A 21,468-nucleotide genomic window follows, 5' to 3' on the forward strand; every position below is an offset into this window, starting at 1 on the left:
AACTAATTATATAATAATCACCATATTTATCCTTATTTAAATTTAGTTTCAGTTCCCTTACCCAACAGTGTTTGAACTCACAGGGAGCTTTGTGAGGATGCAAAACAGAGAGTGGTGTAAGGGAACTGTTTTACAGCTGTGGAAAGCTGGCAGACGTACAGAGGCGGGAAAAATGAGTGAACTCTCTGGAAGTACTTGCATTTATATATAAATCTGTTAAATGGTCAGTCATGACGAAGCACAAACAAACTGTTAAGTTGCAAATCATTGTGTTGCTCTTGTTCATATTGAAAACAACATTCAAACATTCCCACTGTAGTTTGTAAAAAGTATGTAAACCCCTGTAGATACATTTCCAGGCTCTAACTGCAGGCCCCTGATTTGTAACGAATCTGCTGGAGATAACCCAACAGAGCGAGATTAGGCAGTAAGAGAGAAGGGAAAGACTAATAATAGCCTCCACTTATAAAAGAGAAAGAGAGAGCGAGACAATGGGTGGTGCACTTAAATAGAGGGGTCCCAAATCTCCGGCTTCATCACTGATCTGTCCATCCTGCCTCTGCCTTTGTCTCATCTCTCTCTCTCCTGCTTCTGACACTGGTAAGGTCCCTTCATAGTGTGATCTGTGAAGCTTTTAATGTGTTTTGCTCTTTATGATGTGTATATGTGGTATAGAAACTGAATAGATGGCATTTTCATTAGGTATACAACCTGTTTGATTAAAAAGTATTTTACCATGTTCTCAATTAATTCTAGGTCTGGTTCATGCAGGGCAACTGTATGAAATATAAATTCCATGTCTTCAGTATAGTAAACAGTGACATTAGTGGAAATATACAGAAATAAAAGGGTTTGAAGGTGATTGTGCTAGTAGCTGCATTTCATCCTTGTCACTGCCTCTGTATCTAAACCATAACCACGTTAACTAGAACACTCTGCAGGATGATTAAGTGAAATAATACAAACTAGTCTGTTGAAAGCTGCAGCAGCAGCAGCAGCAGCTCTGTTCGAATCCAAGGCTGACGAGAACTTTCCAAAGCACTGCGGGCTGATTTGTGTACTGCCAATTTGGCTGTACCACAGAGGCTGTTAAGCATCTTTGAGGTGCTGGTGGTAAATCCATGATCCAGGCTGGGTACCCTAGAGCACAATCACCCTGCACAGCTGTCTATCAGATGTCCCCTGGTCTATTTGGGGAGACCGACCACTCTAAATTCCTCTCCCTGAGATAATCCACAGCAGAAAGATGAGGATAAGAGATGGGGGAGATGGAGGAGGCAGGGCTATCGGTCAGGAATTTTCCTAATTCACTGGAGCAGTTTGTAACCCCGGTCATGATAGAAGGTCTTAGGTGCACCATTCTCAACTATAACTAACAATGGGAGAGAGACATGGAGCGAGGAAGGTGAGATAAAGTGAGACAAAGGAGGGGTGAGTGCTGTAAATCACTTGTTTATTTGATAAAGGTCAGAAGACCACGGGACAGCGGGAGAGGAGGGGTAGACTGTGGTGATGACAAAAGTGACAACAAAACTTTAGAGATGAGGCTGACAAGATGAATGAAGTGATGTTTAAATAGAGTCTCATCTCAACTTATCTCCTATCTCTTAAACATGTGACAACATTTGCAATATTTTACATTTGGCAACTTTTCCCAAACTGAACTGTTCACAGTCTTAGCAGCAGTGTTAATATTAGACTTAAAGCTGTCAGACATACCCCGGCCCTGTCAGATGAACTCGACTATTCCCTCATTTAAGCAGCTATTTGTCCTAACCCTAACTATTTCAACAGTTTCAAACTATTCCTATCAAGTATCCACTGTACTTCAAATGCGTACTCACATTAACAACTTAATGCTAAACCATTCTCACTATTTGAGAAGGTATTTTAGCTGTTTATTATCAAATACTATAATATAATCATTTACCCTAAGCTAGTGATTTAATCCCTTTGTCCATTAAGCAAACCACGTATCCATATAGTGGTTGGTGCTGTGTTGATGCTGACATCAATGCAGTATGAATAGGTAAGCTTGTCCAGAAGGACTCTCAGTAAAACTATACCTTTTCTTTATGTTTCTGGGAAGTCCTGCAGTGATAATGCAGAAATGATGGAGGGGTTTGCAGGTCAGGGTCGAGCAGCAGGTGGGTGTAGAGTTTGCTCTAACAGGCCGACTGCTCACATATATTCAAACTGACTCCAGTCCTCCATTTTGCAGAAGAGTGGAAAGATAATCTGGCCTGCCAAAAGCTGGTGAGCAAACACAGACAACTGTTCAGTGTGTGAGTGTATGTTTCTAATCTCTTCTGTCTCTCCTCCAGTGAGATCTCACCAGCAGGATGCCTGAGCATGTGTGAGTGATCTGACTTCGTGCTCCTATTATAGACTATTTCCTCATTCACACACGTAGACAAACAAACAGAGCCATCAAAACAAAAATGCTTCTGACGTTTGGTTAGCCGTTATCTCAAAACTCTTTTTTATCTCTTTTACAGCCAAGAGGTAAGGCCAAGTGACCATGATTGTTACAATACATTTTCTGATTGCCAAAAATATTCATATATATTATTACAAATAAGATGATATTTTTGTAAAGCTGATATTTTGCTGACATTGCTCTGATTTACATTCTACATCCAGAGGAAACCTAAGATCTCAGCTTCTAGGAAGCTGATGCTCAAGGTAAGAGACATTATGAAGCTAATTCTAACTCTAACCCTAACTCTAACCCTAACCCTAATGTAATGCATGTGTCTAACCACAGGAGTGCAGCACAGATGAGCAAATAACGGGCACATGGGAATATTCAGCCTCTGTATTATTTGTCAATTCATGCTTGTACAGAGTCTGATGGTGGCAAAGGCCAAGGAAGAACTGGAGCAGGAGATTCTGGTTAAAGAGGACGAGAAAGAGAAGTATCTGGCAGAGAGAGCGCCTCCTCTAAACACCAGCGGTCTGAGTCTTGCCCAGTTACAGGTCACCTGTCCTCAAATTCACAGAGTTATTCTACTATTCCCTCCTCTCACTTCTCAGTAGTTCAAAACCACTAAAACTGCTAAAGAAATTATATTGACTCTGCACAACTATACCACATTAGGAAACATGTTTTTATATTGTTTTCTATTCAATCAGTTGCCTCATATTAAAGATACACTTGAAATTTGCTTGAAAACAAGCTAAATGTTTCCACAGTTCTCACTTTGAAAACTTGAAAAAAGGTTCTTTAACGTTTGGGTTGTACCTGTATAGGATCTCTGCAGGGAACTCCATGCCAAGATAGACGTGGTTGATGAAGAACGGTATGACATTGAAGCTAAAGTCATGCTCAATACACGTGAGGTACGTACATGATAAATACTGTACACGGACAGAAATTATATTCATTTAAAGCAACATCATGTCATCATCAAGTCCTACTTTAAGGAACATGAGAACGTCCTGCAGGACTATCGGTGAATACTTCTCAAATCTCTGGCCCAGATTAAAGACCTGAACATCAAGGTGTTGGACCTCAGGGGGAAATTCAAGAGGCCTAATCTTCGACGTGTTCGTGTATCTGCTGACGCCATCCTCCGCTCGCTGCTGGGCTCCAAGCACAAAGTGTCCATGGATCTCCGAGCCAACCTCAAATCTGTCAAGAAAGAGGACACTGAAAAGGTGTGTGCAAAGAAATCCCACACATACAGTACATATTAACCTGGAACCCAATCGAACCAGCCTGAACAAGGTGCACCTTCCTTAAGGCAAGGATGCAGTGTGGGTACTATGAAGTTTCAGATACAAACATGACATCACGTCAACTCTTAGCTTGCCATAGAACACCTGAAAAGTGTGTTTATTTGTGTGTGAAAGGTGTGTTTGAGATACTGAGCAGTAGCCCAGTGAAGGGTGGCAACCGTGTGTAGGAGACAGGAGGTACAATACAAAAGACAATGATCCTATTGTACACTTTTACAGCTTTTGTGGCTGGTTCTGCACACTGGTCAGTGTGTGTGTGTGTGTGTGTGTGTGTGTGTGTGTGTGTGTGTGTGTGCAGATTAGCTGGTACTGGTATGTGTCTGTGTGTGTTAGGTGCTGTAAACAGGTTATACTAGTATGGTTGTACAGCATACTCATTCACAGGTGACAACATGGGTCTCAAAGGCTTAGGCACAACAATAACGACAATAATAATGTCTGAACCTGCTCTACTTCACAGGCTCTTCACAAAAACGGTTTTATTCGTTCCATATACTTTTTACACCATCTAACTACTGTATCTATCTGCAGAAGAGACCTGTGGAAGACAGCGATTGGAGGAAGAATGTGGAGGCCATGTCAGGGATGGAGGGAAGGAAGAAGATGTTTGATGCCGCTAAGGGTCCTGCCCAGTGAACACAGTTGGTTGGGCTGGTGTCCCATCGTCACTCCTCCTGCTGTTGAATGGGTTTTGTTTCGCTACCAACTCCTGAAATTCTCCTGTCTGTTTGCTGTTCATTGATAAGGTGTTAAAACGACCTACTTTTAAATCTCTGTATGCAACAAGCAACAGCTTTCACTATATATGCAATGTACAATCGTTTATATTTTCCACCTGAAACCCAGAGGTGTAGGCTTATATTTGTACAAGACTGTCAAAATGTGTATCTTGTGTCAGCAGGCTTAAAGATATTGCAGCCAATCGAAGTATGCTGTGGTCAAAAGAAGTTGCATCTTTGATTGTGATTGTGGTGATAAACTGTAAGCGTGACCTTTGGCTTATGAATTGTAACAAAATGATTTACAGTTCATCTGTTGGATTTACTGTACATGAAATCTGATATTACAATAAAACAATAAAAATGCATCTTACAACTATGAATAACCCCATCCTTTGCTTGTAGTGACAGTTTGACATCAAAATGCCCAACTGCAGCAAAAAGCATCACAAAGCGTGTCTGAAGTTTGTTCCATAAAAGAAACAAACAACAAACTGAGTCTAAGTCTAATGGTGGACTGAGGAATATATAACTCTTTGGTTACTTTGCAACTATTTCTGACTTTATGCAAATCAAATATTCTTAAGAATACATCTTATGTTCCAAATTAGCAAATGCAAAAGCTAACCCATGCCTCCCATTAGCTTTTGTGGACGGCATTAGCCTACAGGGATTTACATACTTTTTACAAACTACAGTGGGAATGTCTGAATGTTGTCTTCAATATGACAATGATTTGCAACTTGACAGTTTGTTTGTGCTTGGTCACGACTGACCATTTAACAGTCAGATTTATATATAAATGAAAGTACTTCCAGAGGGTTCACTCATTTTTCTCGCCTCTGTACGTCTGCCAGCCTTTCACAGCTGTAAAACAGTTCCCTTATAGCACTCTCAGTTTTGCATCCTCATAAAGCTCCCTGTGAAAAGTGCTTCCATAATCGTAATGCCGATCATTATCACCTTATCTTGGTGGATGCAAAGAGCTTGAACAGCCATTTTACCTCATGGGTGGAGTAATGACTGTTTCACTTCCATTTATGTGGTCAAGTCTTTCCAGAGAATGTAATTTTCTTATTTAAGGTTTAAGCACAGTAAAACTGTTACAACAATGCAGAGGAACACAGTCAAACAAACACACTCAGTCAGACACGCAAAGTTCTGTGTGCAGGACCTCGGATGAAACGGCACTGATGCATGCTTTGCTTCTTTGGCCAGGGGAGTGATATGCAAAGTGGTCAGATAGCATCTTAATGGTCTGTGCAAGAAGCCAACATTCTCAAATATGAGTGAAGCAGCCTCATGTAGGCGAATGCACACAAAAGATGGAAGCGTCTGGATGAGAATCAAGTGCTTTCATTATCAGTTCTCACGGTAGTAGCTTGCCCTGTTTATTGTGCCCTTATGGTCTGCACAGATACACCAGGTTAAGGTGTGGTATAAAGCAAGGTGTGGTGGTGGTGGTGTGTGTGTGTGTGTGTGTGTGTGTGTGTGTGTGTGTGTGTGTGTGTGTGTGTGTGTGTGTGTGTGTGTTGGCCTCAGCCTGGGTCAGAGTCCGACACTCTGAGCTCCAAGGAAAAGGTGTGGCCTCACACAACAAAGCTAACAGTCTAACATGCACTGTAAATGCATCTAAACCCTGGACATGCAAAAACACAGTTACATGCATAGTTCTTTCCATTCGTAGAAGACCGTCCCCTTCAGCAGACATCTCTTTAAAATATTTTTATGAACTGACACTTTAGCAGTTTTGTGCAGCGTAATTTATACTTTAACTATTGAGTTTGAAGTGTTATTATTATTAATGTTATTATTATATTATGTCTTGTGATTACTCTGGAATGGGCAGCCTACAAAACACACAGCAACAAAATAAAACATATAACACTAATAATTATTTTATTGTACAATAACTGTCTTATCACAACTCTTCCACCATAGAAGGAGAAAAGCTCTCTCCCTCTCTCTCCCTCTCTTTATAAGGTGGGTAGCTTACCTTTGTGGTCATGTGACGCCTCTATGAAGAGCACCGGGGTAAAGGTGGACTGCTTTGTTGCCGCACTGGAACTGGAACTTGACTGACGCCCTCAGAGTACCAGTCGGTCGACTTCTTCCTGCCTGTGAGCGAATTGCACCTGGAAACTTAATATTTATTTTCACCAGTATGTCCATCAGTCGGAAAAACTGGTCGGCTTTGTCCAGGTAAGACTCTTATGGTAATGAGTTTTCTAAAGAGAATATGACACCTGTGGGTGAGGGCACCACCTGCAGCAGCTGCTTTTTGACAGTTGATGTTTTGGGCTTTCATTCATTTAACTTGCATGAAAAGCAGCTCCCTGGCTTCAGTTTTGCAGACAAGCAGTCTAGAAAAGAAATGACTTGGCCACATCCTCCATTTAGGGCATGTGGAGTTGGGGATGAGCGTGTGCCATTACTGTCTGCTTTGGTATCATTATTTAACATTTCTACCTATTCATTCAAGTTTGAGTGATGTACCATGAAGTCGCAGTCGAACTTTCTTCAGGTTACAGTCTAAGAGTTTGATCTTTAATCCCGTGTTAACCCGGAATAAACGTGTTTCTTCGGGAGGAACATGGCCCTGTCTTCACTGCAACAGTCTGACTAACACACGCTGGGTTTCCTTTACGCATCGCGCGTAATGCTAGACTGATTTAAAGTTGCTTGGACAAGCAACCCTGCTGTAGCTTTACGCACAAAACAGCTGATGAACCAGTAAATCAGGTTTTGTGTAACGGTTATTTCAACCGTAACCTCTCTTCTCCAACAACCAATCATTGCACTCGTTGTGTCTTTATTTAATTCCCGGTATTGTCTCCTGTGTGCGTTATGATCCTGCCATCAGCCTTGCGCGCCAGTGGACGATGGAGGACGAGGAGGAGGTAGAGCGGGAGAAGAGGAGGAGGGTGAAGAGCTCCAGCGCCGAGGCCGATGCTGACTTCAGCCAAACATCTAGAGACACACCCTCCCCGGGGACAGACTCCACAAGTGAAACGTCCCAGGGCCTCAGCAGGTTATTCCCATGATGTACAGTAGTAAAACACCTCTTATCTATTTGCACTGGCCATGGCTTCATTTATTGGCTGTCTGTTTGTATTGCTGTACAGTATGTGTTTGCTGTGTGTATCTGCCGTGCTACAGGGATTCTAGTAAAAGCCCACTTCTTTTGAAGGTACGCCTTTTCAGGCACTGGATTTCACAAGCAGTGAAAGATTCCATTTTTGCCTCATGGGAGCTTGTCATCTGTATACTCAACCTGACACCATGCTTAGAAAGCATGAACAACTGTCAGAAAACACCCCCCAGCTAAGGACCTGAAGCAGAGACAGTCTTCAAAGAGAGTAGGAAACTGTAGAGCCTTTCATTAGAGCAACCTGACAAACTGACAGCTCCTCTCGCCCTCCTCTAGAGGCTGTTAATCATATGCACAACATGATGGTCCTTCACATGTGCGCATTTCTTTCTAGTGTGGAGCAGATCCAGCTGGACTTTGTGGAGATGCTGCGAGTCCGCGATGAGAAGCGCAGGATGAGGCATGTGGAGACACTGAGGAGGCAGAAGGAGGAAGGGGACGATGAAGCGGTGGCCAGTGGAGGAGGAGGAGGAGGAGGAGAAGCCAGGGTGGAGCTTCTGGGGGACGTGGACGAGGAGCAAGAACGTGTGTCATCCTCTGTGAAAGCCACATCCGAACCACAGCCAGTGCTAGAAACAGCCTCTCACAGTCATCGCAGCAGTAGCAGCACTAGTAGCACAAACAGACAAGTAAGGCTGCAGTCACGATGTAGTGGACATGTTTACCATGAAGTTGCTAGAACGCTAATTAACACGAAACACAAAGCACACCAGAGGTTGGTGGGAACGTAATTAGATGTGCAGGTGTTGTGCATAAACCAAGATATTGGACGATGGGATGGTTTTTGCTAGATGAAAGGGAAACACTCAGGCAGTTCAGTTTTCACTGACAGGCAAAGCCTTCGACAAGACAGCTAGGCAAACACATGCAAGCTATTAATGCTTCACTGAGTTATGACATAGTGCTGCCACTAGTGCCACCCTGCAGTGTGGTTAATCACAGTTAGTGTTACCCCACACAGAGGGAGAATCGTGTTAATCATTTTCTATATCCTACAACAACAACACACCAACCTTTTTCTCTATCAGAAAGAAATATTAGTGTTATTTGTTGTGTAAAGGTATGTTACTAACAGTATTTAGCTGCAAAAGACATCCAATGAGCATATGATGCTGACACAAATGCACAAACCTTGCAATTTGGTAAATGTTCTTTGAAGAGACAAACGTATATAATAAGTTAAGAGTATTATACTGTTTGTACCTGTCTTATTACTGGACCTGTTCCCTCCCAGTGAATCAAACAATCATGCAAATAATCTATAAAACTTTGATAAGACGTGCTTAAGGTCACAGGGACTGTATCTTTTATTATAATCGCAGGCAGCTCTAATTCAGCGTCTCTGCAAATGAGGCTCTAAGTGTACAATGTTATGCAATGCAAGGTGTGCCTCAGTTGGCTCCGCACAAACGCTTGTATTCTGTGTTATTATGTTGATAGTCTCCGCTGTTTGTTTCTTTGTCAGCATGAAAACAGCAAGTCGTCGAGCAAAGACCCTGATGCCACGCCACCGGCCAACCCGGCTCGCAAGTTCGTCAGGTTAATGAGCCCAACTTTCTGTCTGTCTGTTGTTCTATTTTTGTCGGTTAGCCAGTGGGAAGATCAAATATAGTCTTAAGATAAGATAAAGGTTATTGATTCCACACGGAGGAATGACCTGCAGCAGCAGAGAGCAGCGGAGTAGAGCAGTGAAAGAGAAAACAGGAAGAGGAAGACTGATTATATTATAATCATGACAAAATCTATGATATTATTATGTTTAGAATTCAGACACGTGTCTTTAAATGTTCAGTAAACAAACGACTGAATATTAATACAATCCAGTGCAGTGTCAAACAAACCAAACTGTCCAATGCAGGTCAGCTAGGTAAAGGTAGGTAAAGAGCTTTAACATGGACAGACTACTAGTCTTCTTTCAAATAACTCTATTATCCCTAGAAAAATGAACTCTGGTCGTAGAAATACAGTATTTCAAATAGAGACTGGTGAATAAGGTGCAGTGAAGTCTGATTCCTTTCTTATTCACATCCTCTGCTGACATTTCACTTGTGCTTCTGCTGTTGTAGTTCTGTCTCCATCTCACTTGACAAGGGTCCCTCTGTCAGCGGGCGCACCACTCCCATGAGTCCTTGTTCTCCGACAACCCCCCTGTCACCTCAACAACCCTGGCCCTCATCCTGCCAAAGTCCTTCTCCTCGGGGAACTAAGAGCCCCATTCAGAACGGACACACACAGGAGGTATATTAACACACGTCATGACAGCATTTACAACATAACTATCACTTCATATTTTGCTTGTCAAATGTCTGCAAAGCGCCTGCTATGTGCTGAAGCAGCTGTCCATTCATTCAGTGAGGCAGCAGCGCCTCCTAGTGTTAGACCACACTCTTTGTGCCAATTATACAAAATTAGTTGAGACTCAATAGTTGGAGCTGGCGGCACAAACGAAACAGTGTGGAAGTAAATCTAAATGATTTCTAATTTACCTCAGACCAGTGAGGATGGCTCTTCCTCCAGTGGCAACTTTGAACAGACGACCAAGCCTGCCTTTGTCAGACAGAGCTCCAGGACATTATCTTTCAGGGTAAACACATCGCACCAACAGACACACACAAACATGCATGTTCTCCCACGCAAATGCCAACACTGACATTTGCCTATTTGACTTTTAAAACATTTAATCTTGCATCACCTGAGTATCTAGGCTATCAGTTCAGGTTAATTTGCTTGTGCCTCTCAAGCTTCGGGCCTATGCTAATAGCTGAAGCAATATTTACCAGCTTTTCCTGCTGACTGGTTGCTTTGTTAACACCCTGACACATCATAAGAGAGAGGATTGTGCTGGTCATTTGCTGTTCACATTTGGACAACTGTTAACACATACCTGCCTTGGTCTCTCATAGATGATGAAGAAGAAAGAAGAGGAGAATTCGCCACTGCAAAGGAGGTAAGGAAACATCTTTGTCGATATGACGATTTGCTTTGTATCCACAAATACATACCTTATAATAGCTTAAAATAAACACAGACTGTTTTATTTTTTAGTGCAAGTGTGAGGATGGCCAGCAAGAAGTTTGAATCCAACACAGTAAGATAACATTACTTACCGATTGGATGTAAACTAAATAAAAAGTGTTACTAAAAACTAAATTATATGTTATTTGTGTTAGACTTAAACGCAGAGTATGATTTTTCTAATGATGAGTATGTTTGGGTTTGGAACAGGAGCAAAATGAAAATGAAGAAAGTTCATCATCTTTCCTAAGAAAGTGAGTTGATTTCTTGTACTTTTCCTGCATGTTTAAAGTGTTGTAATTTAACTCAACACTTACAAGTGCTCATAATCGTTCTGCTCTGTCCAGCTCTAGGCAGAGGATTTCCTCCAGATCCATCAAGGAAAAGATGGAGAGACTGGCTCAGGCTGCACAGGTCAAAACTCTTGTCTCCTAATGCAGGAAAACTAACAATTACTCAATATTCTTACTCTAAGCTACATCAGTATTCCTGATTTTGACTCCTATATGTGCGTAGAAGTCAGAAGTGATGCGATCTCCAGATGTGACCCAGAGGACGTTGTTCCTGATGGAAGAAGTATCCAGGAAGAGAGGCCTCTTTGAGAAGGAGCAAAAGGCAGCGACTCCCTCCAGCCCCGGAGTTTCAAGACAAGTATGTTCATTACTCCAGATGCTGTTATTATTTACATATGTGTCATCAACACATACAATGAGGTCTTTTTGATGAATAATATTTCAAAATATTTTTGGAAGAATACAAAAATAAAACACCAATAATAAATTAAAATTTCTTTTTTTAGGAATTTAGGAACTTCGCATCAGGAATGTCGGACCGGATCAACCGTTGGCTCAGCAAGACCAACCAATCGGAGTCTCCAAACAGTCCTACTGTAAGAAGGCCACACATTAACCAGGCTGTTGGCACCTTTACTAAACTGTGTCGGGAAAAAAAGTGATTCAAATATAGTCTGTTACAGCTAGAGGGCAGTAGTACTCTGCCAGCTGTACTTGTATTTACAGCACTTCAGTGTCCATAGCAGGTTGTATATGGTAGTTACTGGTTGTTATATTTGATAATGTTATTTATCATTTATAGGTAATTACAGTCAAACTGCTCCCCTTAATTCATTTTTGAATGTTCAGGCATGTCAAAACAATTAGAGTCCCTGTTTTTTTTTTTTTAATGGGGTTTCCCCTAGAGTACCAGGAACTATATTCACTGTATTTACTTTACTATGATTTAAATTCATGGGAAACAGTAACACTTCATCCTGGTCTGTAATGGTGGGGTCTGGTGCATTTTAATTATACAGATATCCAGTTGACTGTGTTGACTTTTCTCGTGGCAGACCAGAAACCGGATTGTTCCAACATCAGTCTTTAGAGAGAAACTAACACATTCTGCTGAATGTACTTCTTACATCCTTACTTACTAACTGTTATACGTTTTCTATTTTCTGTGTAAAGGACTTGAGACACGTGGACATCAGCAGCAAGAGAAGCCTGTTTGAGAACAGAGGAGAAGATTGTGTCTCCAAATCCAACAAGTAAAGGGCGCCCACTTATAGTGTGAGCAGGTGAGATTCCTGGCCAGCATTTGATTTAGTAACGTACAGCGATTCTTATCTGTCTGGTCATTACTGTGGAAACAGATGTAGAAACATGTTTTGAAGTTGCCAACAACTTTGACTTAGCTTTCTTGTATGTTTAAATAGGAGATAAAGTGTGTTGTAATTGTTGCCTCTCTCTGTCTTTATTAGTAGGATTAAGAAAACATGGAGTGGAGACAAAGAGAAGTGGAAGATTAATGGCTGCCATCACTGACTTATTGTTTCTTTAAGCTTTTTCTGTGTTTCTTTTCTTTTCTTTTTTTTTTTCACTTCACTGCCAAAGCATGTAGGAGGAACGGACGGGATAGACTGATAAAGGAAGCAAGCTGGGTTGTAGCTTTAGAAGAACCGAGCTTATGATGTTGTTCACTTTCACATTGCTTTTGAAGTATAAATATGCCTTATTTCAAACATCAAAAAGCAGTAAGGAGGGAGGTGTCTCCACGCTGGAAAAGCAAAAAGCAACGAGACGGGGGGGGCTGAGGAAAATGCTTGGAAGGGCAGTGGTATATTTGTTTTAAAACTCTTCAGCTGTTTGACTTTACTGCATGATTTTTCAAGCACTTTAACCAGGTGAAGGTCTTAAGGCTAATGATGCTTATGTTTATTGAATTACAGTAATGGGACCTATGGCATAGTAATTATATGTTGATGTCTAATCTGTCAAAACTGATAAGTAAGTCCTTGTGGGCGAGATGCTGCTTCTCTAAGAAATAAAATGTTTTACTACATATGTCTGCCATCAATTTATTTGAACTGCTCATTGACACATCACAAAAAGATGTGATGTATTATGAAATGTACTTAACATCACTTATCTGAGAGAAGGGTGTAGATAGGAGGTGTATGTCTGTGTTTTGTCAGTAGCAGGGTGACATACAAGGGAGTGAGACTATGTGTGTGTGTGTGTGTGTGTGTGCATGAATCATTGTCTGTGAGCAACTGTGGCTTTATCTGGATCTTTTTGGCAGCGCAACCCACAGTCGTGCACACAGCGGCCTTTTTAGGGAATGGTGATAATGGAGAGTACATGCTATCTAAAAAGTTATTAATAACACAGCAAGGGGTCCTAAAGCCTCTTCCCCACTACACTGTCCGCCCCTTTGCCCTCTGACACTCGCGCTCCTGTTAGGGGAAGTGAATCTGCTGCACACTGAGTCTCCCCATCACTGCATCTGATTTTCAGGTGAGTTTCACCAGCCGCTTGTGAAAGAGGGGATACACTATTAAACACTGTAAGGATGCCTTGAATGAGAAGGGGGAACACCATTTGAAGGTGAATTCATGGAGTCTGTTTCAGGTTCACATTCACTGCTGCACACCTGAAACGCTCTCTGCCATGTCGGACTACGAGGAGGTGGTGGAAGAGTACGAGGAGTAAGTTGAAGCTAGTTTTAATTTTCATGTAGCATAAAAAAAAAAAAAGTTCCTGCTTAAATATAGCAAACGATCTGTCTTTGTATGGCTTCATGATGAGGTGAGCTTACTGTGTATTTGCATTTTGGCTCTGATAAGTAATGTACATATTTGTTTGAATTTCGCAGGGAGGTGGAAGGTAAGAGCTCCCATCATGACTCGACATACACATTATCATTACAGTCCTGAAAGACAGGATGTGCCATGTTGTTTAGACAAATGTCTCCTCTCTGTGGCGCAGGGAGCTTTAAATAGTAACCTGATATAGTTGTCTACCACATACACTATGACACCGGATTTAAAAAGGAATGTAAAGGCATTTTGTTCACTGTGCCTCCTGTGAATGGAAATGTCAGCCTGATCTTGTTTCTGCTGCTTTAGGCTTATCGCAGTTAAGCACAAAGTTTGTTTGAATCCAGAGACTTCCTTTTTGAGTTTAGTGTAGTAGCTAGATTTTTTTTTTTAGCAACCCACCGGACGCAAAAGGTATTTGTTCTCAGCAATTTCCTCTTCCAGCAATTATTTTACTAGTTGTTGGTTGTAACACTTATAGAAAAAGAAGTTGTGTGCATGACATGCAGTTCTACAAATATCAGCTCATTATGTGATTTCATTTGTAATGTGCTTCTCTGTGTATGATGTCCGGGTTTCATGACGCAGAAGAGGAGGCTACTGAAGGTATGACACTTGTGAACTTATAACACTTCAATAATAATAACACTTCAGCGCTGACACTCGTGAATGAATGATTGCCGGTCATGGTTCAGCAGCATCAGGCCTCAGTGTTAACAGCAACAGGTGGAGTAATGACAGGGAGCGAGTGGTTGAAATGACACAGCTGTGACTGACACACAGTCCGAGTGATTACATGTGTGTTTTTCATTTCATTTCCTTTTAAAGTTCTTTTCTTTTCTAATTCTTTATGTGTGTCTGAATGTGGCTGGCTGCTTTAGTGGCTGGCTGCGCTAATCTGCTCTGTGCTTTGCTTAGCAGAGGAGGAGGGGGTAGAGGAGGAGCAGGAGGAGGAGGAGGAGGAGGAGGAGGAAGGTACTGCTTGTGCTTTGGGTTGAAAAAACAATTTGAAATATTCTGTAGACAAATTCTAATAATTAATAATTCCCTTTACATGTGTAGTAGGCATAAAATGATGGTACAGCATTTATGATATGGAGATATGAAAGTTTGAATGCCGCAAACCACAGAAATTCTAAACAAATAAATAATTTTATTTATTTAGTTTAGTTTAATCGACAACTTAAACTTTCAACTGAGATTGGAAGCATACCAAACACATGCACGCACACACAAACAATATTAAAGTGAGAGTTACAGAACTACTCCAACTTGATTGACTGATGCTGATAAGCAACAGTTAAGATTGACAGAGGCTGTCACTGTGTATCCATATAGGGGAAATTATCATATGTGTTACATATACATATATATATATATACATATATATATATATACATACATACATAGAATCTGACCCCAAATACACACACACACACACACACACACACATACACAAGCATCCTTCACCTCATCAACTCTTGAGACCTGTCTTCTTTAAATAACACAAATGGGCTCGTTCTGAACTGGCCACTTGCTGTTTCTCTCTGCAAGGCTTTCTGTGATGTTGGAACAAACTCTTGTCTATCCTACTTCAGAAGAGCGAGTCCATTCATCGGCCAAACTAACATCACCGTGGGTTCAGCTTCAAAAGGCGCAAAGAAGCTCACGCGACAGCGGAAATTAGAGAGCGAAACCATATTTAACTGGGTTTAGTAACTGGTATTTCCATTCATGAATGAAAGAACTGGCAGTTCATTCCAGAAAGGAGAGGCTTCATTGAGTCACTGAGTCAATGTCACACAATGTGACTGTCAAGATTTCTCAGATACTGTGGGAGTCATCTTTTTTCTGTACCACCTTTATACAGAGGCAGTGCAGGAAGAGGATCAACCTACTGCAGAGGAGGGGGCCAGTGAAGGCGAACAAGGTGAGAGGTTTCAGAATGGATAGTGGCGTTGTTATTGAGTCTGTATTGTTACTGCGTTGGTGGTTACCTGGCCAGACAACATCTGCAGCACCAAAGTGCTGGGTGCATGTTGACAACAAAATGATGATGATTAATTGATGGCATTTTTATTCATCAGACAGACGTGTGTGAAAATGTTCTCCCCCGTCAGCCACACTTCACTTTGGTATGCGACACTCTGCAGATACTAGATAAGCTCAAACACTTCCTTCACCTCTGTGTCTCTCTATGTGACATCAGACAGCTCCTGGGTCAGACAAACCATCAGGCCTCCCTGCCCTCAGGCTCCTGTGCATTAGTCAGAATTTGACAAATCCTGTTATGTTTATGTGTCAGGACTGTTTAGGCGTTTTTTGTTTTGTTTTGTTTTTTTTTTTTGGTTGCAAATCACATGAAACAGGAGGTAGACTGAATCACTCTCGTTCATTCTTTTAAACACCCTGTGAGGCATCTGCAAACTTTGACCTAACGCGTCACACACAATAGGCAGGGGGTAATGACCTTTGAGCTTTCACAGCTATTTGAGATCACAAAATCTTTCATAGTAATTTTTAGCCTAGCGGCATAGGAATGGCCGTTGGTCGGCCCACCACTTCAGTCCAGAGCCAAATAACAATTATAATATTAAAACAGGTATAATAACAACATTATATAATTAATTTGAAATGTTTGACTGAGTGCCAATCAGCATCACGCCATACCTTTTTTGGTACGGGACCTTTTTCGTCAAGATGTCGTCTCTTGCCTCTTCAGAGTGCTATTTTTGATATGTGACATATGCTTCACTTCACTTTTATCACACCCTGACACGGACAGCAGTACCTGACTTTCTCTCTGTGCTCTATTTTGGTCTTTCTCTTCTTTCTTTATATCATTTTGTCTGTCAACACTAAAGCACCATCCCCACCTAATAATTCACACCTATTTGACCTCACTCTGAGGAACACAAACCAACATCTCAAGCATTTCTTTTGATTTCAGATGAAGAAGGGGAAGTAGAAGATGGCGAAGGTAAGGCTATTATCCCAAGCTGAACAAAGCAAATGTCACCACACCCAATCCGTTTTTTTTTTCTTGTAGTTTTTTTTTTTTTTTTATTGCAGTGAAACTTAACTTGAGTCAGACCAGAATTAAATGCAGACTGAAACAAATTAAATACATCACTGTCTATTGTCCTAACTTGCTGATGTTTCCATGGAGGATTATGAAATGTTTTGGTGTGGTCTTGGTAAGAGTGTCTGTGTCATCTGGACTAGCTCCCATCTGTTTTTCTCTTTTTATTTTCGTTCTCTGCAGAGGCCAAACCAAAATTCAAGTGAGTAACAAACAGATGTGCACGTTTATTCTTCTACAGAACGTTTGTGGAAACCCAACATGTACAGTATGCTAAAGCTCATTTTACATCCTGCATGTAAAGTTCATAAAATATAATAGGTTTTGGGGAAACCATTTGCTGTTTCTGCAGAAAATTAGACACGAAAATCTGCACCACTGGTGTGTGGTAAACCATATCACAAGAAGCCATCAGCTTAGATTAGCACAAAGACTGTAGAGTGTGGGAAACAGACTGGTTCTGTTGAAAGCTAAAAAAAAGTAACCCTTAAGTTCACGCTTAACACTTTATATCCTGTTTGTTCAGCCTGAACAGAGTTACTAAACCCAGCCTTCAGTTTTTATATTGAACATAACCTACTCAGTTTAAGCAATGGCTATTATATAATTGTATAATTATTACAAGTGTTAAAAATGTTATTAAGTAGCCTACAGTGAGAAAAGAAGACAGAATTAAGTTGGGATTTAATTAGCAAAGAAATGACATCAACATCTTCTCATCTCTATTATAAATCACTATGGTTAATAATAAAATACACAGTTAAGCAAAGTACATAAGGAAACATACAAAACCTGGTCATTCTCTACATGCACAAAACAATACTTAAATCTGGTGATTGTATCTTATGCTCATATCATCATTTAAACCTCCTGTTTTTCCTTCAGGCCATTTATCATGCCAAACCTCATTCCTCCTAAGATCCCTGATGGAGAGAAAGTGGATTTTGATGTGAGTGACAGATTGGGAATAAAACTTGCTCTTTCTTCTTCCTGTGTGATCTTTTAACTCGGCCTTGAGCTCAATTCTGTAATGTGTAAACCCATAAAACACACACCTGTGTCCTCGTTTCTGTAGGATATACATCGGAAAAGGATGGAGAAGGACCTGATGGAGCTTCAGACTTTGATTGAGGTTCATTTCGATTGCAGAAAGAAGGAAGAAGAGGAGATTATTCAGCTCAAGGAGAGGATTGTGAGTGCCCGTTACGATGGCCCATCACAAGTAAACCTGTTTACACATGAAATTAGGGACCTGTTTAAGATCTTTTTGGATGGTATAATTTAATGTGCAGGAAAAGCGCCGGTCTGAGCGAGCAGAGCAGCACAGGATCCGCAGTGAACGAGAGAAAGAGCGCCAGAAGCGTCTTGAGGTACATTCAGTTTCCGGCTGCTGTTACATAATCCATAGTCTGAGACTGCCTACATTTACCTCATGTTTTTCTCTGAATGTATGTTTCTCCAGGAGGAAAGAGCTCGAAAGGAGGAAGAAGAGGCAAAGAAGAGGGCAGAGGATGACGCCAAGAAGAAGAAAACCCTCACCAGCCTCCACTTCGGAGGCTACATGCAGAAATTGGTGAGCAAGAGGAGGCTTCATTTTGGGGGTTAAAGGGATCATATTATGCTTTTCATGTTCTTTCGTGTTTGTCTACTGGCTGATAGTAAAATGTCCAGGCTAATAGAATCTGTTGCATAATGAGGCAATATAACATGTATTTGCACTTTTTAACTAGAAAATCTTAATCTTATCTCAATATTGGATCAGTGGAGCTTCAGAATAAAACCCTAGACCCTAAATGTGGTGTTTCACTTTTCTCCAGACAGAGAAACGGAGTGGTAAGAGGCAGACGGAGAGAGAGAAAAAGAAGAAGATTCTGAGTGAAAGACGCAGACCTCTGGACGTCGAGAGCTTGAGCCAGGAAAAGCTAAAGTAGGTGGAGAAATATTTCATTATACAGCACAAAAGGTCAAATATTTATGTCAGGGACATTTTTGTTGTACACATGAATCAAATTACCCTTCAAAATAAAAATAACAACATATGTACAATCTCAATTTTATTTGTCTTACAGGGAAAAAGCTAAGGAACTGTGGGAGAGGATGCACGAGTTGGAGGCAGAGAAGTTTGATCTGCAGTACCAGTTCACGAGGCAGAAATATGAGGTGCGCGTATACGACACATGCTGTTGATGTACTTGTGCGATGCATGCACTCTCTGATAGACCTTGATGTTTTCTTTGTTTCAGATTAATGTGCTGAGGAATCGTGTCAGTGACCATCAGAAAACGTGAGAAATAATATCCTCTTTCTGATGTCGGATACACACACACACACACACACTACTTTCCCAGATAAATTGAAATCGTGTCCTTGGCTGACCAACCTGAAGAACCCCTCTCAAAGTGTCTCTCTTTACTTGAGTCTATACACAATTCATCTTAACCTGACTCGTGCAAGACGCTTGCAGCTAGAAAGTGAACTGGCCAGCGAGTGGTGAACAAAGTTGGTTAATGTTTTGTGACGTTTGTTCTTTGGCCTGAACTCAGGTTGTCAAATTTTGCATAAATGTTGTGTTGTGTTCACCCACAGCCCTAGCTTTGTTTTTAGAAATGGTGTCTCACTAGTTTTAAAAAATATAATAATAATACAACAACAACAACAACAACAACAACAACAACAACAATAATAATAATAATAATAATAATAATAATAATAATAATCAATGATCAATAATTATATCTCAAAATGTAAGTTTTAAGAATAAAAATGTGTCGCCCTTATGTCATAATATGATTTACAAAACCTTAAACTAAAGTTTACAACTTCTTCTGCTTTTAACAGTCACATGGACATTAAGTAATAGACACAACAGTTAATTAAGTTGTCAAGAACTAAACAGTAATTTGACCAACTAATTATCGTAGTGTCACGAGAGGAGCCGGATCAGCTACTCTTGAACATATTTACACACTTTGCACCTTTGCTGTCACGACCTCACTCTCAGTTGCTGCCTCTGGGCAAGGTGGATGAACTGCTGATAGACAACTCTCCGAGCACTTTTACTACACATTTCAAATCTCAGCATTTTAAATGCTTGTCATGGACCAACTAGATGTGCAGGAATCCTTTGCCTCATGTGACCCTTCCTTGTTTTCAACAGATCTAAGCGGACAAAGAGAGGCCTCAGGAAATAGATGCTGATGTGCTGAGTGCGAAGCGAGTCCATCAAACTTGTCCTGCAGCTCTAGTCTGAAACCAAGTCCCAGCTCTGCTGCCACACCCCAGTCCCACCTGTTCCCCTCGTACAACCATCAGTACAGTATCAATTATAACCCGTCTCCCAGCCCCATCTAACTCTATTGTTTTTCTCTTATTCCCAACCTTTAAGTTAATGTTCTGTGTTAAAGGGTGTAAATAAAAACCATCTCAGTTCAGTCACTTGCTTCTTGATCTTTTGAGCATCATGCATGTGTTCGTTTACTGGCACTCAAAAGTCCATAGAGAGTAACATGACTCTGCAGCTTAAAGCAAAGACAGAAAAGATTTTCAGCTCAGAGACAGGTTGTGACATGACTGGGACTGACATGATGCTCCTTGGGCTTACAACCAGACCTCCACCCACACACAGACACACAGACACACACACACACACACAACTGAAAGATAATGAATCATTCCCATTTACCCGTAATCCAGGTGGGAAAATCCTCTTTATGAAAAGAAGTTCCTCCTCCGACTTCTTTTCAAAATGTATCAAATACTCATCTCAAAGTGAATTTACATAACAACATTTTTGGTTTTGATCAGACATGTAGAAAGAAACAAAAGCAAATAGTAATTTAGCCCCTGGTGTGGATGTGATGTGGCACCAAATATGCTGAAACGGTTTCAGCTTGTAATGAAACCAGCATTCCATTAAGTGGCAGTACCATTTCTGAATTTGTTGCCAGATTTTATTACTGTCTCTCTCTCTCTCTCACACACACAGACAATAGAAGGTCAGAGCTGAGCCAACAAACTGCTTTCTGCCCGTTTTCCTCCCTGCTTTTCATTATCTGGTAGTATGGCACCAGGAGGCAAAAGTCAAACAGAAGAATGACAACAGTTGATGGTGATTTGGCAATGATGGCATTAATGATCAATGGATGAGAGATGGGTAGAAAGATTAGTGTGGCTCCCTACAGGTATTCTAGTCATGCATGAAAAATCAACAAACAAAAAGCTTGTGGTTTATTCTGTCACTGACGCACAACCGTGCTCACTTCAGCCAAACAGTTGACTTTAGGATGAAAGTAAAATCAGTGAATATTAGAAACTGTTCATGTATTTTGACCTAAAACAAGGCAAATTTGTTTAGGAAATTAAATCTTAAAAAAAAAAAAGCCATCTTAAAATTTGCTTCTGACTTCCGACTGAGCTGGAAGGCATTTTGTTTTCATGACTGTTCTCTTAGTCAGAGAATGGCATGTACACGCCACAAAAACTCAGCTGGAATAAAAGGTCAGGGCTTAATTGGTTCAAGAGCTCTACAAGAGATATGCACATAGCATGCAGCTTATGTTAAAATTATGAATTATTAAGTTGGTTGTTGAAGAGAAAAACCACCACTGACAATTCTGTCTGTATATCTGTTATTTATTTTATATACAGTGAGAATGACAAGGAA

General features: G+C 40.9%; 3 protein-coding genes across 4 annotated transcripts; all 3 read left to right on the forward strand.

Moving 5' to 3' along the window:
* Positions 1 to 450: 450 nt before the first annotated feature.
* tnni1a (troponin I type 1a (skeletal, slow)) lies at positions 451 to 4,824 on the forward strand. Its single transcript, XM_026368092.1, has 8 exons — positions 451 to 600; positions 2,325 to 2,356; positions 2,499 to 2,505; positions 2,644 to 2,685; positions 2,848 to 2,979; positions 3,253 to 3,342; positions 3,484 to 3,660; positions 4,273 to 4,824. The coding sequence occupies exons 2-8, from the start codon at positions 2,343 to 2,345 to the stop codon at positions 4,375 to 4,377; spliced, it is 567 nt and encodes a 188-aa protein (XP_026223877.1). The 5' UTR covers positions 451 to 600; positions 2,325 to 2,342; the 3' UTR covers positions 4,378 to 4,824.
* A 1,669-nt stretch (positions 4,825 to 6,493) lies between these two features.
* lad1 (ladinin) lies at positions 6,494 to 12,968 on the forward strand. 2 transcript variants are annotated; one of them, XM_026368057.2, is made up of 14 exons: positions 6,494 to 6,662; positions 7,324 to 7,491; positions 7,946 to 8,240; positions 9,077 to 9,150; positions 9,678 to 9,849; positions 10,103 to 10,195; positions 10,515 to 10,558; positions 10,657 to 10,699; positions 10,837 to 10,880; positions 10,974 to 11,040; positions 11,143 to 11,277; positions 11,426 to 11,515; positions 12,093 to 12,202; positions 12,389 to 12,968. In XM_026368057.2, exons 1-13 carry the CDS (start codon positions 6,625 to 6,627, stop codon positions 12,174 to 12,176), a joined length of 1,347 nt encoding a protein of 448 aa, XP_026223842.1. In that variant the 5' UTR covers positions 6,494 to 6,624; the 3' UTR covers positions 12,177 to 12,202; positions 12,389 to 12,968. The 2 variants fall into 2 exon arrangements, with proteins under 2 accessions (XP_026223842.1, XP_026223841.1); XM_026368056.2 differs by having other exon boundaries at positions 6,495 to 6,662; positions 12,386 to 12,968.
* Positions 12,969 to 14,223: 1,255 nt separating this feature from the next.
* On the forward strand, positions 14,224 to 21,137 carry tnnt2a (troponin T type 2a (cardiac)). The gene is made up of 12 exons (XM_026368078.1): positions 14,224 to 14,329; positions 15,594 to 15,653; positions 16,674 to 16,703; positions 16,989 to 17,007; positions 17,691 to 17,754; positions 17,881 to 17,997; positions 18,098 to 18,175; positions 18,268 to 18,378; positions 18,623 to 18,732; positions 18,875 to 18,965; positions 19,049 to 19,089; positions 19,963 to 21,137. The coding sequence occupies exons 1-12, from the start codon at positions 14,287 to 14,289 to the stop codon at positions 19,994 to 19,996; spliced, it is 798 nt and encodes a 265-aa protein (XP_026223863.1). The 5' UTR covers positions 14,224 to 14,286; the 3' UTR covers positions 19,997 to 21,137.
* Positions 21,138 to 21,468: the final 331 nt, after the last annotated feature.

This window comes from Anabas testudineus, chromosome 7 (assembly GCF_900324465.2).
Source record: "Anabas testudineus chromosome 7, fAnaTes1.2, whole genome shotgun sequence".
Taxonomy (NCBI): domain Eukaryota; kingdom Metazoa; phylum Chordata; class Actinopteri; order Anabantiformes; family Anabantidae; genus Anabas; species Anabas testudineus.